This window comes from Sceloporus occidentalis, unplaced genomic scaffold (genome assembly GCF_023333645.1).
Source record: "Sceloporus occidentalis isolate IW3139 unplaced genomic scaffold, rSceOcc1.0.p SCAF_7, whole genome shotgun sequence".
NCBI classification, from domain to species: domain Eukaryota; kingdom Metazoa; phylum Chordata; class Lepidosauria; order Squamata; family Phrynosomatidae; genus Sceloporus; species Sceloporus occidentalis.
In genome coordinates, this window is record NW_028316987.1 from 72,156,018 (window position 1) to 72,172,029 (window position 16,012).

Below are 16,012 nucleotides of genomic sequence, written 5' to 3' on the forward strand. Positions count from 1 at the left end.
AGACCACATAGGCATTTAGTCTGGTCTAGCAAAGTTCCCCTTACATTCTTAATTTGTCTCCCAAGCACCTTCCCCAGGTAGATTTTAGATCCATGTGACCTAAACTGAAATGAGCACTGCATGCAAAAGGGTGGTAGAGACCCTTTGGCTTTCTCCATGTTAATAAGCTGCTTTCCCCATCACTCTTCACCATGTGCCAAGCTGGCCAAGGTTAATGGGAACTGGAGTTCAAGGACATCTGGAGGGGCACAACTTTCCCAGCTTTGTCTTAAGAATATATCCAGGCAAATCCTCATGTAAGACTCTTGTTGGTAATACTGGCTTACCATCAGAAACTATGCATGCCATATAAAGGACAGAATCACTTTTATATAATGAACTACTTGACAATTAAATAAAATAGGATCCCTAAGTCCCTGGCTTGATGTTTTTTTTTTTTTTTTTTTTTAAAACCTCTTGCAAACACTGGCAAGAGCAGTGGCAGCAGTGTCTACCATGTCGGTGGAGTAGTGAATCCATTCCTACTTTTCACTAGCTTTGAATGGGCTATCCATGGTGGTGAACTTATTTCGAAATAAGGTTCAGCATTTTGAAAAGCTCCCTTAAAACCTAGGAGTTTATTACATGGGGAAAAATATGAAGTTTACACAGTGATTAACCCATGAAAATGATGAAATTGACATCAAAATGTGATTAAATGAGATTAACACATGAGCCATTATCCTGTGAAAAATCAGGGAATAACCAGGCAATAAGTAAGAAGAAGTAATTCATGGGAAAATCCTGTGAATGCTTTGCTGCTGTTTCTTGCCTGATTATTCATGGGGTAATGCCTCAGTCTGCTCCTTCGCTAGCAACTCAGTGGATATGAAGGATGAAGGGATGGAGCTGTCAGAGAAAGGAGAAGAGGAGAAAAAGGGTGGTCCCACCAACTTTTTGCTTGGGATCCTGGCCCTCCTTGCCTCCATTTTCTCATAGGTTTTTTTCCTAAGGAAATGTGTCCCTTAATTTTTTTTTAAGTTCCCCATTTCCTGATACAAAGGCACCTACCTTGGGCTACTCAGTGTGACATTTGCCAAACTGCAGCTTGAGGATACCTCTTCCATGGAGCTGGAGAATCTGGTTATACTCTTTGGGCATGGCATGGAAGCCAGGTTTAGGTAGCTGGTTGTCGTAGTAGTGATGGCTGATGGAAGTGCCTGCTATGCTTTTTGAGAAAGGCCAGAAGCCATACAGCTTCACATTCTCACACAGTTCCACTGCGGCACTGGTGATCATAAATCCCGAAGACAACCGGTAGGCTTTAACGCCTTTAGTCCTCCAGTACTGAGCAAGATTTTTGAGGTATTTGGGGTAGAAAAAGATGGCCTTCTGCTTTGCACTGAACTCTCTCAGAGTGTGGTGTACTTTGAAGGAAGTGGCAGTGTTGCTCCTGAAGGAAAAAGCTGGTAACAAAAGGAATGCTTCTCCATAACGTGCAATATTTTCCAGGAAAGTGGCCTTCTTTTCATTCAGTTTGTTATACCTGCAAACATGCAAAGGCTTAGGAAAATTCTAAACTGATATAAACCCACATTGGGTATAGTTTTATTTATTTATTTCATTTTTTATGCAGGACCCAAGGCAGATCACATGAGTAACACTGATCAATAAGAATCTCCTCTGAAGTAACAAACAGTTTATGCTATGCAGTGCTGGAGCATTTGCTGGTGTTCAGCAAATTGCCACTGTTCATTTTAGTTCATGTATTATTGACCTCCCAATTAGACTACTGCAAAAGCTAGTCTTGAAAATCACTCAGAAATGTCAACTAGTACAAAATGCAGCAGTTAGATTGCTTACTGGAAGATCTTACAGAAATCACACAAGACCAGTAGTAAAGGAATATGTTTCCAATCTGAATTCAAGGTGCTAGTGTTTAGATTTAAATCATTGGAAAGAGTAGCTCTCCCTATGCATGCATGCCCACAGATTAAGATCTGGTGCATAGGCCCTCCTCTCTGTCCCACCAGTAGGAGCAATACACTGTGTGAAGTAAAGTTGAAGGCTTTCATGGCCGGCATCCATAGTTTTTTTGTGGGTTTTTCGGGCTATGTGGCCATGTTCTAGCACAGTTTCTTTCTGACTTTTTGCCAGCATCTGTGGCTGGCATCTCTGAAGATGTCAGCCACAGATGCTGGCGAAACGTCAGAAAGAAACTCTGCTAGAACATGGCCACATAGCCCGAAAAACCCACAAAACATTGTGTGAAGATGTGAAAGAGGGCCTTCTCTGTTGTAGGTGCCTTCATGGCACCAATACGGGCATCATTCCAATGCTAAATTAAAACATAACTTTTATCCAATCCTTTGTTACTTAATAGTTTTGTCCAAATCCATAGTGATCTTGTGTGCCTTCAAGTTTTTTTTAACTTATGATGACCCTAAACTGACCCTAGCATGGGGTTTCCTTGGCAGAATTTGTTCAGAGGGGTTTGCCATTGTTCTCTTCTGAGACTGAGAGAGTGTGACTCTCTCCAAGTGGATTTTTGTGGCCATGAGAGAATTTAAATCCTAGTCTTCAGGAGTCCTAGTCCAACATTCAAACCACTATACCATGCTCTCATAAATCAGTATACTTACAGATTCTTAAGAGCTTTTTTAAAAAAAGTTTAATATGCTTGTAGAATGCTTAATTTGAAATTGCCTTAAATTATTTAATCTGATTTTTATTGCAAATTTCACAAAGATCTGATAAAACAGGGAGGGAAACAAATACTTCTAAAAATAAGCAGTCATTTACACGAGCAGCATAATATGAAAAAAGGCAATTGCAGAAAGATCATTGAGGTTGGGTAGACCAGACTGGGGAGAAGCTACTGTTAATTCCCAGAACCCTCAAGGCCAAGATGGCCACTGGCCACACTGGCTGGGGAAATCTTGGAGTTGTGATCGAATAACGTAAATTATGAAGCTCTGAATTGGGCCATTTGTGTGACTGTGTAGATAGGTAAGTCTACACAACAGACTTGGTTTGGACTGTCAGAATTAACTCTTTGACAAGAAAACCTTCAACAAGGTATATAAAGGCAAATTTGGTCCCATCCATTTGCTACTGGGGCTGACAGATATAATAGATTTCAGATATGGAGGCATGAAATGTTAAGTCAATATACTGCCTTGATGCCCTGGTGGTGCAGTGGTTAAATGCTGGTAGTTCAGCCACAAGGTTGTGAGTTCGATCCTAGGGCTCCAAGGTTGACTCAGCCTTCCATCCTTTTGCAGGATAGTAAAATGAGTACTTAGTTTGTTGGGGCAAGTGGATTACAGATTGTAAACCACTTAGAGAGTGCTGAGTTCATTATTAAGTGGTATATAAATGTGAATGCTATGCTAAATGTAAATGTTATACAGTCAGACCTCCATATCAGAACATCTATGGATGGCCCTGCACCATTATTGTCAATGGTGGTATATGCATGCAGCCACTGTGGCATGGCTATGGCTACTGTATGTGCATGTCAGAGTCCATTGATGGTAATGATACTTGAGGTCCCCCATTTTTTGGTATGGGGGGGGGTGTTCCAGAACTGTACCCCTGCCAATATGGAGGACTGACTGAACTTCAGAAAGATGATGCAATGTCTAATTTAAGAATCTTCAACTGATTCAGGATGAGCAATGAACAGAAACTGATTGGACAGAATTGTTCCACAGCTGCTTTCATTTCACAAGTATTCATTAAGTACACAAAACACTTCCATAAGGCAACAGCCAGCAAATTGTTTTCCATAAAGAGCCAGTTACTCCCTTTCTACTTGCTTGCCATGCTTTTAGCCAATTCATTTGGCTTCAAACCAGTTACAGTACTAAGTCATGACAGTGTCTTGAATTCAGGATTAACATGAAGCAAAACCTTGAGTAGCAGTGAAAGACATGAGATGTCTAAATTGGAGGTGACTGGTGGCTTCCGGGTCAGTGAGGGAAGTAAATTCGCTCTGGGTTTTAGTCCGAATATTAAAGAAGCTATCCAAGAAGGTGAAACTCATCCCCAAAATAGCTTCTTGAAATTTTAAAGCCAGGAGCAAATTCACAGCCCAATGACATGGAAGCCACCAGCTACTATTAGTCCAAATACTATGGTTTATTTATTTATTTTAGATTACATTTATATCTTATCTTTCCTCCAATGGCTTGGAGATAGCACACACGATTCTCTCCTTGCTATTTACTCTCACAACAACCATGTGAGGACTGACAGAGGGGGTGACAGGCCCAGGTCAGCCAACAAATTTCAATGCTCTGTGGGGAATAGAACCTGAGTCTCCCAAATCCAGTGTGAGAGGCAGTGTGGTGTAGTGGTTTGAGTACTGGATTGGGACTCTGGGAGATCAGGGTTCAAATCTCTACTGGGTGCCCTTGGGCAAGTTACTTTCTCTCAGCGGAAGGCAAAGGAAAACCCCTTCTTTATAGGTCTTTCCACAAAAGCCCATGCTAGGGTTGCCTTAGGGTCATCATACATCAGAAATGACATGAAGGCACAAGCAACAGCTCTCAAATCCCAGTTCACTGGTCACTCCACTAAACTGGGTCTTTGATGAATAAATGCCCTAGATGGGCTTGATGGGGGTTGTGATGGGGGACACAACTGGACAGCAGGAGATTGGACAAAGCTGTTTTAGCTGGAGCCTGTAATTTTGCAGCACTCTTCTTTCCTCACTGCTAAGAGCTCCTGAGGCCAAAGAGCAAAAGGCCATTGTATTTACTTCATCAAAGAAAGCTTTCCCTCTTTCCAAAAGAATGAGCAGCTTAAGGGCTTTCAGTCTGCATTAGCCTGCCTTTTTAGAGGAAACTTGGGACCACTAATGAAGCAATTGGAATTCAATAGCCATGATGGTGGCATGCCAGGAAGTTTCTAAAATGGAGAACCAAGCAATTAAACACGAGTTGCTAACAACACTGCAGTCATACTCACTTTTGGGCTATGATGCTTGGGTTGACAGTCACAAGGTTTGTCTTATTGCCCACATCTTGACTGACACTTCCCTCAGTCGGGGGAAGATTACACCTGCAATTTGACAAGAACCAAACATTATGTTCTTTATAACCTTTCAATATCTCTCAGGCAATCCAATGAACTCCACTTTACCTGGTATCAAGGTTGCAATCCTGGAACATCCTTCCTAGGAAGAAAAGCCCTTTGGCAATGTTGGAAATGCCTCTAAACATGCATGCAATGGCCCTGAAAATATCTTAAGTACACCAATTAAGCTTTCAAATTGCACTGCATAATTTTTTTTAATTATAATCTTTATTAAATTTTCCATAAAAATAGTACATTCAAAAAGTATAGTGAATTCTTTTTGAACAAAACAATAAATAAAACAATTTCTTCAATTCCCGATTCGTCTTCCTTTGAAGTCTTCCAGTGGCCATTTACCTAACATTTTATAGTTTCATACAACCCTAAGTCCGAATATGATGCCAGAGTCCAAATATGGTGCCCAAAGTCCATTATTGGATTTACCAAAAATTCAATCAATTTGATCCTACGATAAAACAAAATTACAGTAATTGTCTATCTTGCATAATTGACTTGCAGAATTTGCTGATACAGGCCTTTCTGTGCTGGAGAAATAATGCAGTTTGACACCACTTTAGCTGCCATGGTTCAATGCTGTGGAATTATGGGGGCTGCAGTTTTGTGAGATATTCACCTTTCTCTGTCAGAGATCTTTGGTGCCACAACAAACTACAAATCCCAGAATTCCACAGCATTGAGCCATGGTGTCAACCTGAATTATTTCTACAGGCCACAGGCTGGGATGGCAGCCACAGTCTTAGACAGATTTCAAGAGAAATGACACAAATTGCTCCCTCACAATGAGGCATCCAGCCAGATGCCAGACATCTTGATTTTGGCCTCAGATGGAGTGATCCACAATGGTGGAGGGCGGTGGCACAGTGGGAAATGTGTGTGGTCTGCATTGCACCAGAGTGCCAGGTAACAGGGGGATGTTGAGGCAACTGCAGATCCAGAATACTACAGAATGCTTCTGGAGTATTCTGACCGATGCAGTCACTGCCAGTGATGCTGCAGCAACTTGCTTATGAGGAAACATTACAGTTTGAGGACACTGTATGTAGAGAGATCTTGTAGCACTTTTTAGACTAACTGAAAGAAGTTGGCAGTATGAGCTTTCATAGACTAAAGTCTACTTAGAAGTAGACTTTTGTCTATGAAAGCTCATGCTGCCAACTTCTTTCTTTCAGTTAGTCTCAAAGGTGCTACAACATCTCTCTACATACTAACTCTACAGACTAACACTGCTGTATCTTTGAATTCTACCAGTTTGAAGACACTTAGAAAAAAAATGAATAAGAGGTGAAATTACAGAGATGTAAATTTCTTTTTAAAAAGGAGAACCTGTTGTTGTATATTATTACTAGCTTTATCCCTACCCACCCCACAATTTATTTAGTCCCAACTAGACTCGCTATATTGATGAGAATTTGATAAGTCAACACTTTAGATATTCCATTGATTCATTTGGCCCATGCTAGTTGAGATGAAAAACAGAATTTAGGAACCTATCTAAATATACTCAACTGCACAAAAAAATCAGATTTTGTACAGTTGAGATAATGCACAGTCTATAGCAATATCTCTCAAATAACTAGCACAAATACGTTTAGCAGCTTTAGCAAATAAGGCCGTTTCATGTCTAACATATGGATCAGTCTGTGAGTACAATATTCAACCCGTTACCTGAATACAAAGTCTGATTTATCAATTTCAGCTCCACAATTCGAGCCCTTCAGAATCCCACCATTTCCAACCACAGCACATTGCTTGAAGGGATAATCCAGAGGCTGTGACTGAAAACCAAAAGATGGACCAATGTCAATTTTTGTACAGCAAAATTTAAGAAAAAATAGAGTCTGGCATTATTGACAGGATATACAACCAAATTTGCCTTCTCCCTTCTGCAGCTTCCTGCACACCCTGAACATCTTTTCCAGAAGGCTGGTATAGGGCTACACCGTAGGGGGGCAGATAGGGAGAGAAGACCAAAGGAGAGTGAAAGAGAATTCAGCCAAGATTGGGCAAAGAGATCTTGAACCAGAAGACCACCACACCCTGATTTGGAACAATTCCCCTCTTTCATTGCAGAATTGGTTGTTGTGTGCCTTCAAGTCATTTCTGACTTACTGGCAGAATTTCTTCAGAGGGGGTTTGCTTTTGCCTTCCTCTGAGACTGAGAGTGTGACTTGCCCAAGATCATCCAGTAGGTTTCCATGGCTGAGCGGGGATTCGAACCCTGGTTTCCCAGGAGTTTGTCACATTACCTATGTTCTCACTGCGATCATGTTAACGAAGCGAAGTGCGTACAGATTGGTTTGGGAACACTCCCTACTGCATATTTCTTCATTAGCATGGCCTGGCTGTTACTGGCCCTTTGCCCTCTCTTTTGCCCTCATTCTTAACCCCGCTGCCCTGCCCTGTGCCTTTTCATTTGTGTGTTTGTTTTTAAAATGCAATTCCAGAGTTATGCAAATGCAGTTTAACAAAAGAGGGACAGACAGACAGAAAAAGCGGAAGAAAAAAACCACCCCAAAATAGCAAAGGGGATAGCAAAGGGGAGGGAGGACGTTGAAGAGGAAGAGACATTGACACCATGTTGACTGTGCAAACTTTGGGAGTATTTTACTATACCTGAGGACTAGTGTTATACCAGCATGACTGGGAGCTTATTGATGGATTTTTCCAGCAGCGGCAAGTTGTGGGCTAACCATGCTTTGAAAAAGGCAGTGATGAGTTGGGAGGTATATCATGCAATAGGTATATGCAAAGACAGTATTATCAATTTTTTATCGTGGCTTAAAAGTTGTGTATAATAAAGTCCCATGTCCTAGTGCAACACTCAACCCACTACACCAGTGGTTCCCAACCTGTGGGTTGGGACCCCTTTGGGGGTTGAATGATCCTTTCATGGGGGTCGCCTAAGACCATTGGAAAACACCTATTTAATTACAGTTATGAAGTAGCAATGAAAATAATTTCATGAGTTTGGGTCACCACAACAAGAGGAACTGTATTAAAGGGTAGCGGCACTAGGAAGGTTGAGAACTACTTCACTACACCATGCTGGCTCTCTCACTATAAAATACAGACCAAAACATTTGGTCATCATCTATCCATGAAGAAAGGTTTAACATTCAGCATGAAGGAGGAATGGGACAGGAAATTTGGTAACATGAACCATCTTTTGTTTGATTCCCATCCAGAACACTTGAATGATCAAAGGTATTATATATCTGCAACCATGAAAAAGCTGCTCTCCTTACCTCAGGAAGCATTCTAAATATTTCCTCACTGATGTGAATGGTTTTCTTATTGTCCACTTCATAACTCATGTTGCTTCCCAGTGGGGTATTGTTTTGAGAAGCGATAAAGTTGTGAGCAGCATCACAGCATGAGGTGAGCTCTGACCTACAAAATAAAATATAAAATAAAAATACCTTTATAATGAATATTTGAGATGTCTCATCAATAGGGTAGCCATGGGTTGACATTGATGTAATGGCAGTTAACAACAAGTGAATATTCTAGAAAAAGAAGTTCATATAAGAATGCCAAACATAGCTTTTTATTCATATTGATGACCAACGTGATAATTTATGTTTCAGTTTCCAATTAACCAGATGTTCTTGACTGGAATTTTTGACCATTAATGGTTCTGACACTATGCAAGAATATAGGAACCAATAAGGTTTCAGATTGTTCGGCATATCCCAAATAACATCACTATTCATGCATGTGCTGTTGTGATCCTATCTATGGCAATTTTATTCAGATGTTTTGCCAGGCAGGAAAAAAGCTTTAGGTCTTCCAGTCATGACATAACAATGTCAGCATGTCTGATATTTTTAGGAAATATGGTACAGTTAGCCCTCCATATCCATGGATTCTACACCCACGGATTAAAACATCCATGGCTTGAAAAAATATTTTTCAAAGGAAGCCTTGATTTCACCATTGTATATAAGGGAAGCCATTTTACTGCATCATTGTATATAATGGGACTTTAGTATCCACAGACTTTGCATCCCTGGATTCCAACATCCATGGCTTAAAATATATATTTTTAAAATTCCTAAAAGCCAAACTTGATCTTGTCATTTGATATAGAGACACTATTTAACCGTGCTATTGTATTGAATGAGTGTAGTGAGCATCCACAAAATTTGGTATCCATGGGGGTCCTGGAAACAAACCTCAGTGGATACCAAGGGCCCACTGTATATTTTTTCTAATCTAATGCTAGTTCAAAGTTCACTGAAATTGTCAAAGGTTGGCTGGATGGGTGGATATAAGGTGGGAGAAGCATTTATTGCTCTCCTCTTTGATCCTTCTCTCCATTTGTAAACAATGGGAGGGCAATAATTCAGGACAGCCCCAGAGTGAGATAGCTTTTGAAGATAGGCCTTTGTTCTGGCTCTTGCTATGTTGTTAGTTTCTTACCACTGATCTATGGCCATTTCCCAATAGTTTTGTATGCTTCTTTGCAGCACTGAGAATTGCATCACATCTCAATCCTGCAAACAATAGGGCATCTTTGATAAGTTTAAGTCCCACTGATTTTAATAGGTCTGCACTAAATATGATTAAATCTAGATCAAGTCTGAAATTACTAAGGGCAGTTTTTAAAAATCAGGAGTAGTCCCCTACTCACAAATGCACCAACGACTCTACAGTCTTGCTATATGATGCATATGTTTGTAAAGCTTATTGGTATTTTCAGCATCTGTGGAAGTGGTAGAATATACACCTTAATCTGTAAAAAAGCTTATTTACTGCTGGCTGCAATTTTCAAATATCTAAAAGTCTATTTTTTTTTAAAAAAAAGCCTAACAAATGAATAGATTCTCACACAAACATTTATCAGTCATATCACATACAACTAATATTGAAATGGCTAGTGTCAATCAATCTATCTTTATTATGTAGTCACAGACCTGAGCAAAATAAAAGCAGCATAACATATAAATTACTTCAAAAGAAAATATGAAATAGGTTGTAAACACATATTGTTTAAAACAACTACACCTATTTAAAGGAGATATACAACATCAAATAGTGAAATGCATAACTTAAAATAAGTAACACAACTGAATCCCATTTTGGGAGAAAGGCAGGATATAAACCCAATCAGTCAATCAATCAATCAATCAATCAATCAGACTATGAATAGCATATCTGCAGTTGCCATATTTTAGGTTGCTGCTACACTGCACAATTAATGGAATCCTGGGATTTGTAATTTGTTGTGGCACCAGAGCTCTCTGACAGAGAAGGCTAAATATCTTACAAAAATACCAGAATGTTATAGCAGTTAATGTGATGTGAAATTGCAATAATTCTGCAGTGTGTATGCAGCCCTAGATAGCTTATTCCACAGATATCTACTCAGAAGTAACTAGGCAAGAGTATATAGGATTTCTGTCTTTCTAGATATTCTTGGACTTTTAAATATGGTATCAGCAAAAATGCATAACATGCTATTTTAACAATAGCATGTCAAATAGCTCTTACTGTCATGAAGTTCTTCCTAATGTTAAAGTGGAATCTCTTTTCTTGTAGTTTGCATCTATTGCTCCATGTCCTTTTTCTGCAGCAGCAGAAAACAAGTTGGCTGCATCCTCAATATGACATCCTGTCAACTATTTAAACAGGGCAATCATATCACCCTTTAACCTTCTCTTCTCCAAGCTAAACATACACAGCTCCCTAAGTCACTCCTCATAGGGCATGGTTTCCAGACCTTTCAATGTGGCTTACTCTCATGTAAATCTATGTAGAACTGCAGCTTTAATCATTCCTCCAAAGAAGTGAGTTGAGATGAGACAGTAAAGCAGGAACTGGATAGATTTTTTTTTCCAGTTAGAAAAAAACTCAGTTTTGCCTGGAAAGAATATAAAATTCATTTGGTTTTGCATCTGTGCAATTACTATGGTGAAAAATACGTTCCAAGGTAACTGCTATGGCAGTAAGCCGTGAAATTGAACTCTTGATTGTTTGGATGCACCCCATGCCTGGAATCCTGCCTTTAGGTCTCTTTGGCAATGTTTCCATTTTAAAAATGCATTCTGGAGCATTTGGCTCTAGCTAAGAGAAGCAAATGCCCTTGTCAAAGATCCACACATCAGAGGAAATGCTCTTCTGATGGATAACATTCATTAGGAAAAACCAGTGCACACTTCTATTTTATTACTTTATTGCTTCCACCATAAAAGCAATGCTTCAGGATAAGCAGCAATGTCTGATACTTGAACAAAAATCACAACTAATAAAAAAAGATAATAGTTTCCAATTAATGTTATGGTTCAGTTAAGCTGGTAAGAGGCAGCCAGGCAGTATAAGAGTGAAACACATGAAACGCATTAATGAAACACATGAAACAATAAAGCAGTATTTTAAAAGTATTTATTTTTCTTTCTTGCAAGATCAATAACATTTTGTCAAAATAAGAACTAATTATGCTCTTGAGTATTTGCAGTTACAGGGAATTTCCTCATATCCCATGAGCAGAGTTTTTGACCTAAGTCCCGTTCATACAACTCCCAAGCACCTAATCCACTCAGTGTCTTGGGTATTGTCAAAAACTGTATTGCTTTTATTGAGCTTCAGTGCAATACATGAATAGGTTTTACAATTAATTAAAATGCTCCCCAACAATGTAATATAAAATAACATCCCAAAGTAAATGCTCCTATTTAAAACAAATGTGCACCACTCATAGTGGCAGTGAAAGTGTTATTAAAATAGGTTCAGGCTAAACATGACTCTTATTAAACAGCAGGATTTTCATCTGATGGCAAATTTTCTGGGCAAGATAGGGTGTATCCACAGTGTAGAAATAACACAGTTTGACACCACTTTAACTGTCCTGGCTCCATCCTACAGAGTCCTGGGATTTATAGTTTGGTGAGGCACCCACACTTTTTGATATAGAAGCCTAAAGACCTTGTGAAACTACAAATCACAGGATTCCATAGGATGGAGCTACAGCACTTAAAATGGTGCCAAACTGCATTATTTCTACAGTAAAGATGTGCCCATTGGCTGCTGTCACACTGCAGAAATAAAGCAGATTGACACTGCTATGGAATCTTGGGATATGAGTTTGGCAGGCAACAGGGCTCTCTGATAAGGCAAGCTAAATATCTGACAAAACTACAAATCCCATAGCACTGAGTCATGGTAGTTAAAGTGGCGTCAAAATACTTTATTTCTGCAGTGTGGTTCTGTGGAAGGTAAAATCACAGCAATTCTACTGCTTACAATAATGCAACTTGATCCAATGAGAAAACTTCTTTCTGTGCATCCTACCACTACCCTCTCCTCTGTTGTAGCATTCCACTTTTGTAGATTTAGGGCTCCCACAGCTGGCTTTCCCCTAGCCAAATCCTTGGGGCTGGCTTTAGACATGGAGATCACACAAGGTTGTGATACAGCTGCAACTGATGTAGGATTTTATCTCTACTATGCAGTTTAGAGATTCTTGACCCCCCCCCCCCCCAGCACATTCATCTGCACTGACAAATCTGTGCTGACACATTCACATGTCTGTGCTGACACATTGCTGTCTGGAACCAAACCCCCACAGATGGAAAGGGCTTACTGTACTTCCATCCTAATTTCTGGCCATAATTGGCAAGTGTTCCATAACTGCTGCCCTGCTGGACATTACTCTCAAATGTGAAAGTGCTATCAGCGCTCCACATTTGTGGCTTTGACTTTTGCTGATTTGATTATTCATGGATTTCATTAATATGTTCTCTCTAGGAATCTAGTCTCCCCAGCATGATGCTATGATCAACATCCATCAGAAGTAATGCTGGAAGACCTAGAGATTCCTAGAGAGGCGTTCTCTCAAGTTAAAAAAATAGTGGTTTTGTTACTTGGGTTTTTTCCAGTTTCACAGGGGTCCTGCGCCCCTAAACTCCAGTGAATGTGGAGGGCCCACTGTACACACCCCTCCCAACAATATAGTTTTGATGTAGTAGGATGTTTCTTACATATACCATTCAGACTTATCCTCTGGCACTAGGATACATATTAAGGGTGTTACCCAAATTTCAAGGGTCTCAAGGAGGGCACCCAAAACCAATATTTAATACAGAAATTTTATAAGCTCAATTAAAGCAGTCAAGAGGGCTGGGGCAACTCAAAGCAGGGATCAAGCCTGTGAATACTGGTTCTGAGAAACAGAACTCCAGAGTGCAAGGTCCAAATATACTGTATATCCTCATGTATAAGTCTAGAAATTTTAGTCAAAAAATTGACCTAAAAAATCTAAGTCGCCTTATCCATGAATCAATATGAGTACTATATTTTAACTCTTATTAAAAAAAAAAAAGAACCATCACTTGGTGAAAGGCAAGAGTGTAATCTGTTTTGGAAGCACTAGCCCACCTCTATTATCTCATCTATCCAGCCTTTAGTTTGAGCCCAAACAGTTATCCCTGCTGGAATTTTGTAAGTTCATTGGCATAGTTTTCCTTTCCTTCATCCTTTAGATCCTTTGTTGCATAACCTTAAGTTTTACTCGCAATGCATCTGTGGGTCATATCAAAATCCATAACTTTGGCCCCCAAATCTGCCCTTGACTTATACATGAGGTTGACTTATAGTTGAGTATATACATTAAGTGTATTTGTAATGAAGGGGAATCACCATTCACACAAAGACACTCACACACATGTCCAAGAACAAATGATATAAAAGGTGGTAGCAGATAACAACTGAAGGGATTGCAGAGGGTGATACTGCACCAATTCCAGAAGCTCTAGGCAGGGGACATGGGGAAATAAAATGGCTCAACAACCTGCTTGTGAATCGTGGAGTGGTCAGAAATGCTGAGGAGTCAAGTGAGATACTGACTGCTGTCTGAACTCCAGAAAAACCAAATTGAGGGGTGGCTGAACAGGCATATTTAAAGGGCAAAACATACCCTGAGGCAGATTTTGGGATTAAAATGAGGTTTCCAGGAGAGAAGAATGACAAGGGAAGTTGTGAATGGTTGGACAATCAGTGCAAATGTCTCTGGATAATGGAGTATCTCTTCCACAAGTAAGTATTCTTGGACTTGTGTTCACTTGTAAACACAAGGTCTGTCACCCACCATCACTTCTACCATGAAAGGATTATGAAGATCCTGATTGATTTGTCCTGTCCATGTGTTCCTGAGCTTTCCCTATGCTGAGCCTCCTGGATCTCCAAATATGGTCCCAGATCTCCTCATATGGTCAGGTGGGTACACTTGCTTCCAAAATTACTCTTCCCCACTTGCTCTTGCCCCATGTGCATGCCCATAACAGGTCATTCTGCCCTATAGGGTCCTCTCTTTTATTTCAACAGTTGCTTCCAGCCTAGAATCATAAAAGGACTGTATTTAGGGCAACAACATGTACCGAAATGTAGGTTAATTAGTATGTTGCGTGGTTCACTGAGCAGCCAAAGAGAATTGATTTGTTACTGTGCTCTGTGATTGACATTTTCCCCATTTCAAACTTTTGTTTTAAATGATGTGTCAGGGAACATTTGCCGGTGATGGATGTCAAGCACTCTGTGCGTGCTTACCACCTCCAGCTGCTCATTAATTAAATATTGGTCTTCTTCTATGTTAGAAGCTGTGTCAAACAACAGACAGAATGAATGTGTGGTGGAAAGGACTTCAAAAAAGCAAATCATTAAAAATGATGATAGCAGAATAAGCCCTTTACTGCCTATTAATATTTTGAGGGCACAGTAAAAAGCTCTGATTTTGGTGTTCAAGTGCCACTGTCATGTCTAGGTCAATGAGATGAACTGGTTACAGACATTATTTCCTTTACTGTTTTGATTGGGCTTTTAAAAGTATAAATCCATTATGTTATGAATGCAGTCAGCCTATTTGTGTTCATCGTTGGTTTTTCTGATATGAAGTCTATTCCTCACTCACCAAGATGGCTGACAGTCAGTTGAACCAACACTAGGCCAGCAAAAACTGTGTTAAACAGAATCTGTTTAAAGTCCTCCAAAGAAGGACAGTTCCCCACCACTGGAGGCAACCTGTTACACTGTTAAGCAGATCTTACAGTTGCTGCTGCTGCTGCTGCTGCTGCTAATAATAATAATAATAATAATAATAATAATAATAATAATAATAATATCCTGCCCTCCACCCAGCACATTGACTCAAGGCAGCTCGAGTCCCTGTACTTCTCAATATTTCTTCCCAATGTTTAGGAGGAATCTCTTCTCTTGTAACGTGACTCCATTGCTTCATGTTCAGGTTTCTGCAGCAGCAGAAAACAAGCTCATTCCATCTTCTACATGACATGCCTTCAGGTATTTAAAGAGGACAATCAAGTCATTTCTCACTCTTCTCATCTCCAAGATAAGCATACTCTATTCTTTAAGTCATTCCCCATAAGGCTTGGTTTCCCGACCTTTGATCATCTTGGTTATCATTCTCTGGACATGTTCCAGCTTGTCAATATCCTTCTTGAATTTTGATGTCCAGAACTAGATACAGTATTCCAAATGATGCCTGACCAAAGCAGAATAGAGTAGGACTACTATGTCCCTTGATATGGACACTATGCTCCAACAGATGCAGCCCAGAATTGCATTGTCTTTTCTGACTGCTGCAAATACAGATACAGAAAACATGGATGAGTCTGCTTTCTGTTGGTTTTATTAGCACTCAGGACACACGTAAGGAAAAAACTGATCCGATGGCTTGAAGTGAGCTGTATGTTTATTGACCAATCGCCTGACACTACAGCTAGAAAAAGTGAGCATCTATATCAAGAGCAGCAACAACAATAACAATAATAAACGGCTTCTGCCCTCGGAAAATATGAAGGAAAGAGAAAAACAAGAAAACTCAAATTTTTGATATTTTATCATATGCCATTATCAGTGAATTATCAAGAGCTGGCAGAAAAACAGCTTGCCTGCTTTCATTTGTACTTTTGATTTG

General features: G+C 39.8%; 1 protein-coding gene across 1 annotated transcript in view; it reads right to left on the reverse strand.

Annotated features, from left to right (window-relative positions):
* Positions 1-16,012, reverse strand: part of ST8SIA6 (ST8 alpha-N-acetyl-neuraminide alpha-2,8-sialyltransferase 6) — a 62,285-nt gene that overhangs the window by 3,308 nt on the left and 42,965 nt on the right. Inside the window, exons 5-8 of the mRNA XM_089533314.1 lie at positions 8,328-8,472; positions 6,748-6,857; positions 4,954-5,046; positions 1,051-1,525 (exon numbers count right to left, since the gene is read on the reverse strand). Coding sequence (XP_089389440.1) covers positions 1,057-1,525; positions 4,954-5,046; positions 6,748-6,857; positions 8,328-8,472 — 817 coding nt within the window. The 3' untranslated portion in view covers positions 1,051-1,056. The remainder of the gene's footprint in view (positions 1-1,050; positions 1,526-4,953; positions 5,047-6,747; positions 6,858-8,327; positions 8,473-16,012) is intronic.